Source organism: Prinia subflava, chromosome 8 (assembly GCF_021018805.1).
Source record: "Prinia subflava isolate CZ2003 ecotype Zambia chromosome 8, Cam_Psub_1.2, whole genome shotgun sequence".
NCBI classification, from domain to species: Eukaryota; Metazoa; Chordata; class Aves; order Passeriformes; family Cisticolidae; genus Prinia; species Prinia subflava.
The window spans coordinates 14,207,122-14,223,793 of record NC_086254.1 but is presented as its reverse complement, the minus strand read 5'-3'; the positions used below and the strand labels follow the sequence as shown (position 1 = coordinate 14,223,793).

At 57.1% G+C, this 16,672-nt stretch overlaps 2 protein-coding genes across 4 annotated transcripts; both read right to left on the bottom strand.

Annotated features, from left to right (window-relative positions):
• Nucleotides 1–201: 201 nt before the first annotated feature.
• On the bottom strand, nt 202–8,867 carry TLE5 (TLE family member 5, transcriptional modulator). Of its 2 annotated transcripts, none has more exons than XM_063404864.1 (7): nt 8,643–8,867; nt 8,239–8,336; nt 6,749–6,812; nt 4,469–4,513; nt 3,244–3,306; nt 1,946–2,020; nt 202–1,377 (listed from the first exon to the last, which is right to left on the bottom strand). In XM_063404864.1, exons 1-7 carry the CDS (start codon nt 8,667–8,669, stop codon nt 1,159–1,161), a joined length of 591 nt encoding a protein of 196 aa, XP_063260934.1. In that variant the 5' UTR covers nt 8,670–8,867; the 3' UTR covers nt 202–1,158. The 2 variants fall into 2 exon arrangements, with proteins under 2 accessions (XP_063260934.1, XP_063260933.1); XM_063404863.1 differs by having other exon boundaries at nt 202–1,380; nt 8,643–8,865.
• A 4,735-nt stretch (nt 8,868–13,602) lies between these two features.
• Nucleotides 13,603–16,632, bottom strand: LOC134553548 (transcription initiation factor TFIID subunit 4-like). Of its 2 annotated transcripts, XM_063403365.1 has the most exons (3): nt 15,765–16,632; nt 15,028–15,240; nt 13,603–14,865 (listed from the first exon to the last, which is right to left on the bottom strand). In XM_063403365.1, exons 1-2 carry the CDS (start codon nt 16,431–16,433, stop codon nt 15,073–15,075), a joined length of 837 nt encoding a protein of 278 aa, XP_063259435.1. In that variant the 5' UTR covers nt 16,434–16,632; the 3' UTR covers nt 13,603–14,865; nt 15,028–15,072. The 2 variants fall into 2 exon arrangements, with proteins under 2 accessions (XP_063259435.1, XP_063259434.1); XM_063403364.1 differs by having other exon boundaries at nt 13,603–15,240.
• Nucleotides 16,633–16,672: the final 40 nt, after the last annotated feature.

Genomic DNA, 16,672 nt, shown 5'->3' with positions numbered 1-16,672 from the left:
AGCACATCCACCAAAAAAGGAATAATCTGGGATATGCTACCACCTGAAGGAAGGAGGGCTGCACCTCCAGACACCTCCCACAGCACAGGTGGAAAACTCCCTGTTCTCCCCTGCTGATTCCCTCTTCTGAACAGACAGGAGACACAAGGAAGTATTTTAAAGTCATCCCAAAAGCAGCAAGAAAGCAGCACCAAGTCACGCTTTTAACCAACCTTCTTATTTCTTTATTTGAAAGGCACAGCTTGTACGTCCTTGATACAGCATTTTCAGTTCCTCTTATTATAGGTCAAGTGATTAAACACAAAAAGCAAAACAAGATCTTTCTAAAGAACTATATACAAACACCAGATTATTATTTATTATTTTTTTTTCCGTTTTTGTTTTTTAAGAAGACAACGCTAGCGCACGGAGATAAGAACAGAGAAAGCTGCTGTATCCTCTACACAGGGCAGGGGCCACGGGGAGGGGGAGGCTGGGGAAGGCTCTCGGTCTGCCTGCCCCCTCTCCAGGTGGGATGGGCTCCCCCCTCCAGCCCAGGTGAAGCCCCTGGCAGCCAGAGCTGCTTGAGAACAGGTACATGCAGAACAGCAAGGCGCCGGCCTGGTATTAGTGCAGGAGGGGCGTGGGGGGGACACGGGGCTGGGGTGACGAGACCAAGAGCGCCTGGGGGAGGGAGGAGATTGTTCCGGGCCGGGGATCCTAGCAGGGAGTTGTGCAGAACCGTTAGGATCGAGGGGCAATCTTTAAATACCGAGGGTGGAGCAGCAGGTGGAGGGAGGGGGCCAAGTGGCACCGAGGAGCTGGGACAGCCAGGGGGGGCAAAGCGGCCCCGGAGCCGCCCAAGCCAGACTCTGGCTGGGCACAGGGAGGAGGGACAGGGCACAGGGAAGGCAGGCTGGGCACAGGGAGAGCACGACCGGCCACAGGGGGAACGCTACGGCGCTTGGCATTGCTGTGCAGCACCCGGGGACGGCGCTGGGGACACCCCCAAGGCCCTGCCACCCGCAGCGGGCACAGGCCTGGCAGGCTGGCACCCAGCACGGGTCACCACAGCCCTGCTGCACAGCAGGAGAGAGACACTGCATTTTGCACTGACCCGCCCCCTCCCTCCCTCCCCCAGCCAGCCCCCTGCCCCCGGCCCCCTTCCCCCCGGTCGCTCTAATCCGATTTCTCGCCGTCGTCGTCTTGGTGGGCGTCCCCGTCGTGGCCGTTCTTGTCCTCCTTGGAGAGGTGAGCCTGCGAGCCCAGGGCTGACAGCGACAGCAGCCCGGTGCCGGCGCTGACGGCGGGCAGGGACGGCGGCTGCAGCCCCACGGGCAGCGGAGTCAGAGGCAGGGCGAGGGCTTGGAGCTGCGACAGCTGGTGAGCTTGAAGCTGCTGCTGTAGGGAACGATGGACAGACACACAGACAGGACGAGGGCATTGTCATTTGGAGTGTGCTTGGAGCCCAAATCAACGCCTGGGCTGGACAGTCAGGGTTAAAGCAGGGAGCTCAGGGAGCTGGAGAGCATTGCAGCCTCAGGGTTGGGTGGGAAAAGGGGTTCTCGAGCCCTGCTGCTGTGACAAGCTCAAGGGAAGACCCAACTGTGTCCCCAGCAGGACACACAGCCCCCAGCCCATGGGACATCTGGCCTCAGGCTCTGGCATGTCCCAAGGCTGCAGTTAAAGCCAACTCTGACCAAGAGCAGATGGGGTTTTCATGCTGAGTGCCTGCTCTGGTTCCTGCTCAAAACCACAGCTCCTCTCCTGGTGAGGCAGAGCAGGGATCCCTGCAAACAGCACAGGTGGAAGCAGCACGGCCAGCACGGCCAGCCCAGCCTTGCAGCCTCATCCTGCTGCAGCAGCAGCACCAGAGCAGGGGTTCCCTGATGTCCCCAGGTCAAGCATCCACAGCCCAGCTCTGTGTCCCACCCCTCCCAACCCAAACTAAACATGCACCACGTACACGGATGATGGAGTTCAGTTCTGGCGCCGTCACCTGCTTGGCTCGTTCGATGGCTCCCAGGACTTGCTGCTGATGCTGGCGTGGAGAAAACACAGGAATTTGTGGTCACTTGCAGTGCCACAGGGAAGCAGAACAGGGACCCAGTGCACAGCTGGGGACACCTGCACATGCTCCACCCGAGGCAAGGGGCTCCCAGCCAGGACTAGGGCAGCAAGGAGCAGGGAAGGAGGCACGTGTGTCTCATGAATTTCCTCACCAGAGGATGGAACAGCTCCCCACTTCCTCCCACCCTCATCCTGCTCTCCACACACCCAGAGCTCCGTGGCCAGAAGGCTCCAAGGTGGGCAGTGTCTCTCATCCTGCCACCCTTCACCTACACAGCCCCTCTAACAAACAGAACAAGCCCTAAAATCAGAAGCTCTTGGGAAACTCCTTGGGACACATCCTGGATTCCAACTGCAGCAGCAGCAGCTGGGTGTTCCAAACAGAGGCAGAAAAAAATGGATGTATCAAATAAAATAAAAAAATAAAGGAGAACTGTATTTGCTCCTTGCAGAGCACAACATCTCTGAAACACCAGGCCTGTCCACTGCACTTCAGCAAGGGGATTTTTCTTTTCATTTTGGCAGCAGGACAGGGTTAAGGATTGCATTAAGATGCAAAAGATTTAGCTGGGGCTTAGTTATTAGGCAGCTCTGATCTGATCAGCAAGCGACTTTGTCCGTCCTAAGAACAGGTGGGTGGGAAAAACAGAACCTGTGCCCCAAGCCCAGCTCTGACCCCAAGGAAGGAGCTCCCAAGGGGCCAGAACTGCTCAGAGCTCAGCCTCCACGGGGAGACAGAAAATACGGCTCTAAAAGGGCTTAATCTTCCCCTCGCCTCAGACAGCAACTCCCAAGCACCCCTCCCCCAATTAATTTCTCAGGGGAGTGGGAGGAGCCCATCAGATACATTAATTAATGAGGCAGAGGAACCAGATCTCCAAGAGGAGCCATATGGAGGTATTTTTTTAAGTGTCCTTCTCCCTCGATTAGCACCCAAAGCTCCCACTGCAGTCATGGCTGAGGGCTCAGGAGCCACGGGCAGAAGAGAGCAGGACCAGCTTTGTCCCCAGCTGCCACACAAGGGATGGAGGGGGACAGTGCCCACCACAGAGTGCTCCAGGAGCCAGCACTGCCTCCAAGGGCTGGTCCCCATGCTGAGAGCAAGCAAGGGTTTCCCAGGCCAGGGGTGGGAGCTGCCTGTGCTGGAGGGACAGTGGCCTCCACACCAACAGAGCCCCGAGCTGGGGGACTCACCTCTTGTGAAAGATAGGGCAGGACCTGTGCACAAATCCCATTTAGCCTCTTGACAATTTCGGCCTAAAAGGTGGGAGAAATAGAGAGGAGAAGTCAGGCAGCTCAGGACTGAGCACCCACAGCATTAGCTGCCCCACGTTCCCCCTCCCCTGGGCAGGCCTGAGTCCCCCAAAAAGAGAAATCCTGCTGCCCTGGGGATCACCTTGCCTCCCCAAGGCCCCTCCCTGCATGGTTAAAGGAAAGGATGCTGCTGATTGCAAAGAGCAAATTTTCATTATTCCTCTTCTTCTCCAGGTCCTCAACATTCATTTAACAAACTGGGAGCAGCTAAAGAGCAAAGTTACTGATGTAACTTTGAGATGTGCTGAATTTCATTTGCCATGTGGACTCAGACACACACAGCCCTCCCAGGCTCCCCCTCCCCAGCTGAGCTGCTGGACTGGGGCTACTGGGGGAGACCAGAGGGGCTGGGCAGCTTCCTCACCCCCCTCACACCAGCAGTGGCAAATTCTGGGGTGTTAAATGCTTTTCTGCTGGCTTTTGCAAATCACTTTTCAAAGGGGTCAAAAGAAATACAGAGTTAAGGCTAGAGGCACACACCAAAACCAGCTGAGGGGACCCCAACAGCACCACAGGGAAGCAGATGAGGCTGGGAGACATTTGGGGGACAGCAGTGAGGATTTGTGGCTCAGATTCTTCGAGGAGATCCAGGTTTTCCCAGTCTCATGGGCTTAGCAACAAGGGCAATGGGATCAGAAGCAGCAAGTGCCTTTGTGAGGAGCAGAACTGTGCTAAGAGGCTTAAACCTGAGCCACGACATGCAGCCGACTTTGTGGCTGGAGCCAGATAGAGACAGGCTCAGAGGAGGCTCATGTTGTTAACACCACAGGTAATTAGTCACTGGAGATAATTAACAACTTAACCACCAGTGAGGGTAACGAGTAAACTTATCCAGGCTGCCACAGAAGTCTCCTAGGCACAGCTCCAGACCCTTCCTGGTGCTCAAATACCTGTTCAGGCCCTGGGGAGAATCACGGGGTGCCCAGAGCTCAGGATGGGAGCCCACTGTGATCCTGAGAGGTGAGGAGGGCCTGCAGCTCTGAAATTTTACAGGCTGATGGCATTTCTAGCTCCTGAAACGCAACTGAAGTGACAAAGGGCAACACAGAGCAGACAACACACCTTCCCCAGGAATCACAGCACTTGGAGATGCCTTTCCCCCTACCTGTTTGTGCATTTCAATGTTCAGCCCATAGGACATCTCATAGTACTGCAGAGCAGGAGAGAAGAGAACAAAACAAATTGTAAGTCAAGTCTGTGCCAGGTAAGTGCTGAGAAGCACCACTGCATTCCTGGCAGGGTTTTCTACAAAGGCTGGGCAGGGCAGGAGAGCAGAGGCAAGTCCCAGGAAACAAAGACAGCAGGAGGGAACCACAGAGATCCCCTCCAGGTGCTCCCTGCCCACCCTGCTCCTGACCTGGAGGACTCCTCTCAAAGATACCTCTCCAAAGTGAGAGTGAGTGATGCTGTGTCCAACCTGGGAAAAGGCTCAGGGCTCCAGACCTCCCTAAGCACAGCCAGGAGAGAGGAAAGGAGAGAGGCAGCCTGGCCCTGGGAGTTCTGCCTGGCCAGTCCTGCAGCCCACAGGACTGCTTCAGCAGCAAATGGGAGAGATCACAACTGGGCTTCATCTAGCAACTCACACATCCAGCTGCACCACACAGCTCCAGCTGTTTAGGAAGGAGTTATGTGGAAACCTCCCCCCTCCACACACAAAAACAATCCACCCAGAAAACCCCTGCACAGCAGCAACAGGCAGCTACACACAATCTATTGGCAGAGGCAGCTAATTCCTGACCCCTGGAAGAAGCTGTTACAAGGCTGACGTTTTGAGAGTTTAGAAACCTCCTCCTGCAAGCCTGCAGGCTGCAATCCTGATCCTTCCAAAGGGAAAAGAACAATCCACATCTGTGCTGGTTTAATTGAAGATCACTGGCACCCTGGCACCGACGCCACAAGGCGACGAAGCGCCCGCCTCGGTATCGGGATGATCTCAGCCTGCTGCGGGCTCTCGAGGCTTCTTTGCATTCTGAAGATCGAGCAGGAAGCAGGAGCCCGTCCCCCAAGCTGCCAATTGTGACTTATTCAAAAATCAGAGCAGCTGTAGCAGCTTTGCACATTCGCAGGAGCCCTCCTCTCTCGGCTCAGCCACGCAGGCAAGGCAGGAGCTGCTGCGCCTGCAGAGCCTCCAGCGCTGCGCCACGAGTAACAGCCCTTCCCCTCTGCTGCTGACAGCAACCTGAATCAATTCTGGTGACTGCCAGCATTAAGGGGAAAAAAAAATAAAAAATGTATCTTGGCCACTGCTGGAGAGGAGGGTTTCCGTGCAGACTGCATAGGAAGCAATTGTTTACCAGTGAGAACGGGGTTAAGGCTTGCCCATTAATCCACCAGGAAAGCTGTGACCTCTTCTCCTTGTCCCCAGCCCCAAGCACACCTTGCTCCCCACAGCCTCAAAGTCTGGCCACAAGGGCAGCAGAGAAAGATGAGGGGGACCAGCCAGCTCCCGTATTTCTGATTTTTTTAAGCCTTAACTCTGCTCTGAAGAGCTGCTCTGTTTATTTCTACATCTTATCTCTTCTTCCCAGGGAAGGTGCAGCAGCTGGCAAGCAGGAACCAGCTCATCTTCATGGACAGCATTGCAGCCTCCTGTTAACTCCATGATAGGAAAGGAGGAGACCACGGCCCTGCCTGGCATCCCTCCCCTCCCCTGGCATCCTGGCCCTGCTGCAAGGGCTCCAGGGGCATCACCTGGCAGGCAAACCTTCACCCTGCTCACCAGAACATGGCAGATTTCTCCTTGGAAAGCCACAGCTAAGCCTGCTGCCCACACGTGGCACCATTTCTCCTGCCTTTCCCAGGCACTGCCCTGGGGCTTGCACACCCACACGTGCCAGCACTCAGCACCAGGCTCAGCCAGGCTGCGGGGTCACCAGAAGGTGCACAGGGTTTAGTCCTTGCACAGGAGCTGATTTCTGCTTCTAACTCACACCTGGCTTGTGGCGTTTCCCACTTTTGTGACTTCTCAGAGCACTGATTCATCGCTTACTGGCCATGGCCCTCCCAGAGCCCCCAAATACCTGCACACCAGCACCTTGCAGCACCTTCCCAGGTGTGTGAGAGCTGTCCCTTCCTTTCTGCACAGGGAAAAAAAAAATCTGTCCCTTCCTTTCTGCACAGGGAGCCAGGCCAAGCACCCATCAAGCAATCACCCACCCCATTTTCGACAGCAAAAATCTCCCTGCCACCATGCATTTCAACAACCCCCAGCCAACACAAACCAGTCCCGTTTTCAGAAAAAAAAAAAAAAAAGCCAATTCCAGCCCTGCTGAGAGCCCTGGAGCTCTGCAGGGCGTGGGCTCTGTGCCAGGCAGAGCCCAGGCACAGGCACCTGCTGGTGTTGCCACCCACACGCTCTGCCCCGGGCTGCCGGGCCGGTCCTTACCATGACGTAGTGACGCTGCATCTCCGATTTCTCGCTGGCTAGTTTGTCACATTCCAACTTCAAGCTGAAAAAGCCAGAGAACAGTAAGAAAACCACAAACAGGAGGTGAGAGAGTTGACGGCCACAGAGCAGCTGCTTCCTGCACGGCCTTGTCCCGGCCAGGCTGGATTCTTGGACATCACTATTTGGATTTCAAAGGGTGGCCAGAGCCCAGACAGGCTGTGCTGGCACAGCAGTGACCACACAGAGCCTGCTCCCCTCTTTCTCAGCTGGAGATCCCCCAGCACACATTCAGGAAAAGGACACGAGGCTATCCACCAGCAGAACACTGACCTCCCTCAGGCAAATCCATTCCACAGGAAGCAGAATGCTGGGGAGAAGCAGAGTTGGCTGCCCAGGGAGGGGTTTGCCTTTCCTCAACAGATCCCTGGCAGCTGGGGACAGATTCTGGCACAGAACCTGTCTGCAGCACTCCAGAGATGTTCCAACACAACATCAAAATCCAAAGCCAGACCTACTTCTGGATGGGGGCGAGGGGGAGGCCCAAGTGCAGCACATCCCTCCAGAAGCAAGGATTTTTCCTCTCTCCTAGATTCTTCACACCCTTCAGAGAAAGTGCCGCTGCTCCCAGCGTTTTATGAGACTCCAACTCACCAGCCGAGCAACTGCAGCCAGCATGTGCTGTGGTTTTATGTTTCAAACAAGAAACAGCTTCACCTACACAAAACCTGCTCCTTCTTGAGCAGATTAAGTCCAAGGGGGTGGAGTGGCGCGGGAGGAAAAGCTTCCCTTTCAGCAGGAACATTCCTTGGGCTGCCCTACTCCCCTGATGGCACTGCCAAAGCACAGAGACACCAGGAAATGGCCACTTCCCAGCAGTTTTTCTGCCAGAATGACACCACCACAAACTTGAGACCTGCCCGCAGGCACAGCCCGGGCTGGGGGACATTGCAGACACACAGCATCAATGCCCACACCAAAACCAGCACCAGGCCGTGGCAGAGGGCATCACCCACACAATTTAAACCAAAGGGCTTCATGTTTATGTCACACACACACACATGCAAAGCAACAGATTGTCTCAAGCCAGCTTTTGGGTCAGCAGCACTATTTCCACACACACACAGAGAAAAGTAAAAGCTTTTGGATTTAAGTGCTCCCTGCAGCATTTGCAGTCCAGGAATGGCAGCCAGCAAGAAAAACTGAGGAAAACTCCCAGCCAGAGGCAGGAGGCCTGGCAAGTGTCTGCAGTCCTGGCTGAGCAGCGCTGGGAGGAAAGACCTTGGCTGGAGAAGGGGATGGGCGTTCTCCTCGCCGGGCTCCCATGTGGACACAACGCCGTGCCCGAGGTCCTCCTCCAGCCAAAGGTGTCCCAAGCGAGGCGACCGGGTCCCCTTCCCCACGTTCTCATGCGGTCCCCGGAGCGAAGCAACGAGCACAAGAACCGGAGCGATTCCCGTGCATGGGACAGCCCCGGGGCCAGCACGTACCTGTGGTACTGGGCCTGCAGCAGCTGGAACTCGTCCTTGATGCGGTCGCAGGAGTCGGAGGTCGTGAACTTCAGCTGCTGAGGCAGGTGAGAGGAGCCCTTGAACAACAGGAGACAGCGCTGGGGCCGGAGCCGGCGGCCGCCGGGCCCCCCCGCCCCGAGCCCGCCCCGCTCTCGCCGCACCGGGGGCACCCCCGGGGCCCCGCGCCCGTGCCCGGGACGCGCCCAAGGTCACCCGTGGGGCCCCTTCCCCCGGTGCCGCCGGCGGCGGGAGGCGCTCGATCGCCCCGACCCCGCGGGGCCCGGGGAGGCCGGGCAGCCCCCGGGCAGCCCCCGCGCCGTCCCGCGGCCCCGCCGGCGCCGGGCCCCGCCCCGCGGCCGCTCCGGCCCCGGGCCGCGCCGTACCGAGTGCCGGCTTTGTGGAAACATCATGTCAGGTTGCGGCTCGGTCCCCGCACGGAGCGGCCCGCTGCCGCCTGCCACCCCCGCCGCGGCTCCCCGCGCCGCCGCCGCCTTTGTCCGCGCCGGGTCCGGCCGCCCCGGCCCCGCGGCCGCCCCGCCCCGGCCGCGCCGCTCGCCCCGCGCCGCTCCCGCCGCCGGCGCCTATTGTCTAATGGCGGCTGCGGCTCCGGCTCCGTCCTGCGGCTGCTCGGCACCACCTGCCGCCGCCGCCGCCTCCCCGGCCCGGGCGGGCCCACGGCCGCGCCCGCCCCCGCCGGTCCCCGCCCCCGCCGCGCGGCGCCGCCGGCCGCGGGCACCGGGCCGGGCTGTGCCCCGTGCCCGCTCCGGGCCCGACTCCGGGCCACGCGTCGTACCCATGCCCGCTCCGGGCCCCGCTCCGTGCCCGCTCCGGGCCCCGCTCCGTGCCCGCTCCGGGCCCCGCTCCGTGCCCGCTCCGGGCTCCCCTCTGTGCCCGCTCCGTGCCCCGCTCCGTGCCCCGCTCCGGGCCCTGCTCCGTGCCCCCCCCTGTGCCCGCTCCTGGCCCGGCTTCGTGCCCGCTCCGGGCCCGCCCTGCCCCGCGGGGCCTGGGGTGAGGACGCGGCCCCGCGGTCGGGACGGGCCTTGCCCCGCTGGCCTCTGCTCCCCTCGCCCCGGCCGGGGCTGCCCGGCCTTCCCCGCAGACCCCCGGTGTCACTGCCTGGGCCCCTCCGAGCCCCCGGGCCCCCGGCCCAGCCCACGGGGTTTGCCCGGGCCGGGGCAGGCCCGGGGTCCGGCTGGCCTGAGGCAGGTCCAGAGCCCCGGGCCGGCTCCTCGCCCTTCCCAGCTCATTTTCACGCCCTTCCCCAAGCAGAGCAGGAATTTTATTTTTTTTTATCCGGAGTTTCGTTCTGCTTTATTTCAGTGTTGCCCTTGGCTGAACGTGAGGCGAGGCAAAGGCAAAAGGTAATTCACCTAGAGCTGGCCCTCCGACAAACCTCTGATCTCCAAACAATGGAATATTCAGCTCTGGATGCAAACTTCGATGCTAACCCTGCTGCCTGAGGAGCAGATCCGTGTCCTGGGGATCGATTGCATCCCTCCCCAGACAGCAGTGGGGTGGGGAATTCAGCCACAGACTTTATTTCTGGAAGGACTTTGTTGCCATGGGGCCTCTTGCAAAGCCACACACACAAACGTGCCCAAGCTGAGGCAGGATCAGGTCCTTGGAAGCCATTCGGAGAATAACAGGCAGGAACACGGTGGGTACGTGTGAGCACACAGGGAGCTTTCATAAATTTCAGATGTTGCTCCTTGTCTATCTTTAAAAAAATCAGTGCATTTTCTGATTAAAAATAAAACCCTACACGTCATGACTCCAGCAATGTGGGCTGGCCTGTTGTGGTATTTATTTTTAAAAAGAACAATATAGCAGCTGAGTTATTGTGACACCTCCTGCATATTGTGCAGTAGCTTTTTCACTTCAACATCTCCATATTAGTGGAAACTGTGACAGCTTCATGCCAAGGATTATTAATAGTTGCAGGCAGGCTTTGTGTCCCTGCAGAATAAGGGTTGGAAAACAGGGCAGACAGTCTTCCCCCAGTGGGGTTGGCATCCTGGTCCCCCTTTTTACATGGAGAGAAACTGAGTCACCCCAGCTTAGGCTCTGCTCAAGGGCAGAGAAATGCAATTTATTGTCAGCCTGTGCTGGCAGCCAGACCAGGTCCCTGTTGTCCCCTTCCCCTGGTCCTGGAGCAGCACAGGCACCCTGCCCTACCCTTGCAACAGCTTGCAGTCACTCCTTTCCAAGTGGGAAATGAAATGCTCCTTTATTGGCATTTCTGTTGGCTACAGAATGTTCCATTTTATCTTTTTTTTTTTTTTTTCTTCCCCTCTCTCCTTACATTCTTCCAGGAAACACTCTAATTTATGGTATAATCTTGGCAAATCCCAATCCAGGGGAACACAAACTCGCTTGTGCCTGGTGAATGACTTTTTAATGGGCCTGTTTCCAGCCAGGCAATGCACCTGCATCTGCAGAAGGAGGGATTTTAGCCTGGCCTGGGCTGTGTGAGTCAGAGGGGCTGAAAATGGCCTGGGCAGAGAGGAGCTGGCCCCAAACACAGCCTGGTGAACAGTGGGGGTTCCCACAGCCCCCCTCACACCTGGCTGGAGAAATGAAGGTTTTTCCAGCATAGGAAAGGGAGTTCTGTGTAGGAGCTCTCCCAGTGAACCAACATTTCTCTGCTGCAAAGCTGTTGGAAGGCAATGTGGGGAAGCCCCCCACTCCCTCAACATCTTGGCCAGGAATAAAGTCTGCTGGACAGCCAGGACTGGGTCGGGGTTGAGCTTTTCAGGGTTTCCAGAAAGCCACGGGGGACAGAGAGGGCAGAAACATTTTGCATTTCTAATGGAGCAAGAAGCTGTCCCAGTCCCTGGCCCCTCTGGAACAATTCATACAGGGATGTCCTAATGAAACCAGAGAAACTTCCTATTAGTTCCTAAAAGGAACAGTCTAACAAAGCTGCCAAAAATAAATCCGTGTAATGAAGAGCCTTTGTAAATTATTCAGATATTATATCCCACTCCAGCACTGGTTCAAGGAGAGAAGCTGTACAGACATTTTCTGCTCTAAGCTCTGGACACAAGGTGAAAGCCATGCTGTCATTATAAAAATGTAGGCTCTGCGATCCTGCTTTTACCCTGAGAATACTCTCTCTTTTACCTGGAATTAAAGAGGAAGAAATAAAAAAAGGCAAAGCAGCAATTCAGGCGCTGAGACAAGGCAGGGTTTTTTCCCTTTCTCCACAGCCTCAGGATCTGTCTTGGGTCCCATCCCCTCAAGCTGACCACAGGCGCTTTGCAGGATGGATCTGAGGAGTGTGGGGCACGGACAGGACCCCGCTGGGTGTGGGGTGGCTCAGCCAGCACCTCCTTCCCCTCTCACTTGTGTTTGAATTCTGTGGCCTCCTTCCAGCAGAAACAGGGCTGAGACCCACCAAACTCATTAAACTTCGGCTGCCCTTCATCCCCCACCTGCCAAGAAACCCCAGGCTGAAATCCCCCACATCCCCCCTGTATTCAGACATCTGTGAGGCATTTCATAAGGGCCAGTGGTGGCAGCTTGTGGGCTATTAGCCACAGCCAGCCCCATGCCACGCTGCTGGGGCTCACAGAGTCCTCCCCTTCCTGCCTCCCTGCTTTCCCAGCCCCTCTTTGGCAGCAGCAGGGCTGGTTCCTGCTTTTTTTTTTGGTTTTGCCCAGCCCTGCCAGGTCTGTGCCACCCAGGATGGGATGGGGAGGCCAGGACTGGTGGGGGAGGTTGGGCACTGGACCTTGGCCCCGTGCCACATCCAGGCCAGACTGTCTCTTATCAACCCTCTTATCATGAGGATTATTGGCTTTTTATATTAAACTTTCTCTAGATAGCATAACACAATCAGCAAGACACGAGGCAAGGGCTGGGCAGGGAGTGATTTACAGGCGATCTGCCTCTCAAATCCCTCTTTCACATAAAGGACTGTTCTCCTTCTCTCCCTCACCATCTTCCAACTCTCCTGTTGGTTTTAGGAGCTGTGCAGGTCTCCCTGCTGCAGCAAAAGGCTGGGATGAGCAGTGGGGCTGCACAGGCTGCCAGGGAGCTGAGGGAGCCAGAAGTGCTGCACTCTTCTCCCCACGAACATGGCACTGGCAGGGCACAGATGCCTCCAGAAGTGCTGTCCCTTGTCCCCATCACCACCCAGCCCCAACTGCTCCATCCCCTGGGACACCCAGGTGCCCTTGAGGGGACACAGCAGAGTCCCAGCACCTCAGTGCCCACATGGGCAGCAGACAGAGCACTTGTTCTGCAATGTATGCTCACAGTTCCGTGCTCAGTTCCTGCTGAAACTGTCTTGCTGCTTGCTCTCAGAGGCAGAAATGAACACCAGCTCAAATGCCTCGCCTACACCAAGAAGAAAAATGAGAAACTGTCCCTGCATGTACATAAGGTCCCAGGCAGGAATGGCCTGTAGGCAGAAAGGGCCTTTCTCCAAGAGCAGCCTTGGTCCAGGCAGGCTTTTTACAGCTGGTAAAACAATCCTACCCTCTTTGATCCCGTTTTATCAGTGACTTGGAATAATTGGGTTCCATTCCTCGTGGTGGCTGCCCCCCACCCCTCCCTTCTGCTGTGGCCTGTGTTTTTGCTGCAGACTGATTAGGGGTAATTATCATCCTTTTTACCAGCCAAAGTGCAAGGAACAGTTCACACTCCTTGCAGGAAGCAGGAAAGGGATTTTGCAGCTGAGCCGTGATTAGGAAGCACATGGCAAGGATGCCTGAACCTGCTTGCTCCCTGGGTGGTGTCCCTGAGGCATTTGGCAGGAGATAAGCAGGAAATTTGGAGCTGTGAGACAGTCAGGGGAATCCACTGACCCTTTGGTCATGAGGAGCTTCCCAGCACAATCAGTTTGCAGAAGCAGAGTGTGAATCCCTCTGCATATGAAACCCACACTGAGCCTGAAGGGAGCGACCCACAGGGGCTGGAATGGGCTCAGGAGCAGCTTCTTGAGCAGGCTGTGGGCATGGCCAGCGTTCAGTATTCTCCTCTCTCTCCTCTGGCTCCCTTGCTGGACAGAGGGAAGAGCAAGACACCGATTTTAAGGGTCAAAAGGATCACCCAGGCTCTCCTCCTGCCTCAAGTGAGGCAGATTCCTCCTGCCCCTGTGCAGGATCAAGGCTCATCTACTGCACTGGAGCTTCACCAAATGCATGTTTGCAGCAGTTCCTGAGATTTGCACGGGGAAAACAGATTACTACACCCTGAAGAGTCTTTCTGTACTCGGCTGGTTCAGCAGCACTCCTCCAGGTAGGGAGAACATTTCTTCCTGACCTCAATTTATGACAAACACTGAAGCATGAGGCTGGATTGATTGCACAAGGAGATTGTGTCTTAGTAACTTGTGTGAATGCTGCAGCAGCTATGCTAATTCATCGTTCCTTTATTTATGAAATCTCTGTGCATGTTGAGTGCAATTAAATGATGTGCTTTGGGATCGTAGGGGATGAAAGGATCACAGAAAATGTAGGTTTGTTACCCTAGTTTACTGTGCACTGAGCCCACCTACAACACCGTGACAAACCAGATGTGAAACATAAGGTTTAAAAAAACTAATCCAGCAATTGCTGTCACGGGCTGCGTTTGTCAGAGTTGTTTGATCTCGCTGCCTTTCCTCCTCTTTTCAGAGAACTCAAATCTCGTGGCATCTTCCTGCGACAGGCAATTGAAGAACTTGTAAAATTAATTTTGGGGGAGGCTGAAATGTTTGACACGTGCTCTGCAGCTGGGTCCCTGGTCCCCATCAGCACCCAGAGAGAGTCCAGACAAATTCCTCCTTTGAATATCACAAGAGAAGGAGACTCTGCAACCCCTCTGGGCAACCTGTGCCCTGTCAGCAGCACAGGAAAGTTCTTCCTCATGTTCAGGGTGGAATTCCTGTGCATCAGTTTCTGCCCATTGTCCTATTGCTCAACAGCTGAGCAGAAACTGCTCCATCCCCTGGCAGCTCCCTTCAGATCCTTGTGGATGTTGGTAAAATCCCCTCTTGGTCTTCTCCAGGCTGAACACACCCAGCTCCCTCAGCCTGGCAGGATCCTGGCAGTGCCTGCTGCTCTCTGCTCTCAAACATCAGCTAAGAAATGGGGCCAGAATGGAGAAAAGGGATGGTGCTCTGAGATGTCTGCAGTGCTGCCCTCTGCTTCTCGATGGGCCTTGGGATCTTCCCCTCTGTAAACAAATGGGGCTCATCTTCGGGCTCAGCATTAACTGCTGCAAATGTGGGCCATGGGAACAGCTGCTCTGGAAGTGGCCTGACACTTTCAGGAACTGCAGGAACAGGGACACAGAGCCCGGGGAATTGCACAGCACACTGGTGACAGAGCTGAGGGAAATCCCAATCCTCCTGGGAACCCTCTGAGCACCTAAACTTTTCCATTAGGGCAGAAAGGGAGGGAGTGGATGGGCTATTGTTGCTTGGAGACCGGCAGTTCTGCCATTTTAAAATCAACACTTTGATCAGGATTCATCAAACCTCAACGTTTGTGCACCCAAACTTCCCATCTGCAGGAGCCAAGCAAGCAGTCCAGAGGCTGGATGCAAATTTTAGTGCTCTTTTTCTTTTGGCAAGCTGTGGAAATTTCTTCAGGATCTGCTGGCCTTTAGATTTTGATCCTGCCCAGGAGAAGGCAACCAAAACCATAATTTCCAACACACAGCACCTTGTGGTTCAGAGCACCCCAGAAATTCCAACTTGGGAACTCTTTAGCAGCCCCAGACTTGTTCCCTGTGTTACCCTCACTGCCTGGGGACATGCAAAGAGCTCAAGTGGCTCACCCAGTCAGGGCAGTGCTGCAGGGGTTCCAGGAACCTCAGTCTCCTTTAGGACTGTCCAGACATGGGAGCTCCAAAGGGCACCAGGTCACAGGGAGCAGCTCCTGTGGCTTTGATCCTGGGTGTGCTGAGCGCTTCTGTCTGCTGAATAATCTTCAGCTGCCTTTGCCAGAGGTGTGTGATGAGAGAGGAACGCTCCTCCTGGCTGTGGGGCACCTGGGAGGGAAAGCAGGAGAATGTTACAAAGAGAGGTGAGTATTGATGCTGTTAAAGGTCAAACTATGGAGAGAAAAAAAGTTACAAACTTCTCTTAATTGAAGCAAAGAACTTGTGGGAATAGCACAGGTGTAAGAGAGAATTTAAGTGTTAAATAGAACCTGTTGTTTGTATCTTGTGTTTCTATCTCAGCCAAACTGCTAAGAGGACTGGCAAACCACTGAATGAGCCAGGCTGGTAGCAAGGAAGGCAGGTGACAGCTCTGTGTGCTTTTTTGGCCCTTCAAAAATACTGTTTAGATACAGACCCCAGGCAAGGCAGGACAAGAGGTGCTTGCAAGAGGGGTTTGTGTGTGTGGAGAGTCCAGGTGGCCGGTACTCTGCTTGGGGCTGGTTCCCACAGAGCAGAGGGGCTGCTCGGACAGATAAAGCTGCACTTGCAGCAAAAGAATGGACACAAGGCTGTGGCATGGATGGGATGCATCAGGCTGCTGGCTGGAGGAGCTGTTACAGCTCAACAGGCACCTGGTAGGAATCAGTGAGGAAAGCTGGAACAAAGCCAGCTCTGAGACCCTCGGTGTGGAGGAATAGAAAGCGAGGGAGGGCTCGGAGGTGGCACCCAGAGAGCTCAGCTGGCAGGCTCGGTGCGGCTCGGGTGGGACACGGCAGCAGCGGAGCCTGGAGCACAGGGCCGGCACGGCGAGGCCTCGGCCTCTCCCTGCTCGGCTCCGCGGGCTGGGCGGCCGGGCTGGCGGGGTCTGCGGGCTGAGCCGGGCCCGGCCCACGCAGGCCCGGGCCTGGCCCGCTCCAGGCACCCGCTGAGGGCTCCGAGCGGTGCGGGACGAGCCGCAACGCCCGGGGCCCGGGCCCGCCCTGTGCCGCCATCCCAGCGGCCGCCAAGGCCCTGCCCGCCCGGCGTGGCCCAACCGCGGGCCCGCAGAGGGCGAGGGGAGGCGGCGGCTCCGCGCTCGGCCCGGTCACGGGAGGGTCCGGTCCCACCGCGGCCCGCCCCGCCATGGGCGCCCGGTCCGCCACCTTCCCACAATGCCCGGCGGCCCCGCCCCGCTCTAGGAACGCGCGTCCGTGCGCCCTCTCCCCCCCCGCGACCGGCCAACCAAACCCTGCGCTCCGATTGGCCGCGGCGCCTCGTCCCGCCCATCCGGGCCCGCCCCGTTGCGCGCCGCGCTCTCCCATTGGTCGTGGTCGCCGTCAGTCAGCGCTTGTTTTCGGCGGCAGCGGGTTGGGTTGCGCCGGCTCGTCGGTGTCTCGGCGGAGCCGTGCGGAGGGAGCGGCGGCGCAGCCGGGCGAGAGCGGCGCGGGGGCGGCGGCGGCGGCGCTGGCGCTGGGCCCGGCCGCAGCACTCGGGGCCGGGGCGAGGCCGGGCCGGGCCGGCGCCGCGCAGGGCGGGAGGGTGGGGAGGGAAGGGGGCGCGG

Bases quoted from the DNA above. Each gene is read 5' to 3' on its own strand.
- LOC134553548 (XM_063403364.1), bottom strand. From the start codon at position 16,433: ATGGGAGAGCGCGGCGCGCAACGGGGCGGGCCCGGATGGGCGGGACGA. The intron at 15,241-15,764 runs GTGCCTGTTGAG...TTTCCCTCCCAG, and splicing joins TCCTCACTGATTCCTACCAG to GTGCCCCACAGCCAGGAGGA.
- TLE5 (XM_063404863.1), bottom strand. From the start codon at position 8,669: ATGATGTTTCCACAAAGCCGGCACTCG. The intron at 3,307-4,468 runs GTAGGGGGAAAG...CCCACCTTTTAG, and splicing joins ACATTGAAATGCACAAACAG to GCCGAAATTGTCAAGAGGCT. The intron at 2,021-3,243 runs GTGAGTCCCCCA...TCTCCACGCCAG, and splicing joins TGCCCTATCTTTCACAAGAG to CATCAGCAGCAAGTCCTGGG.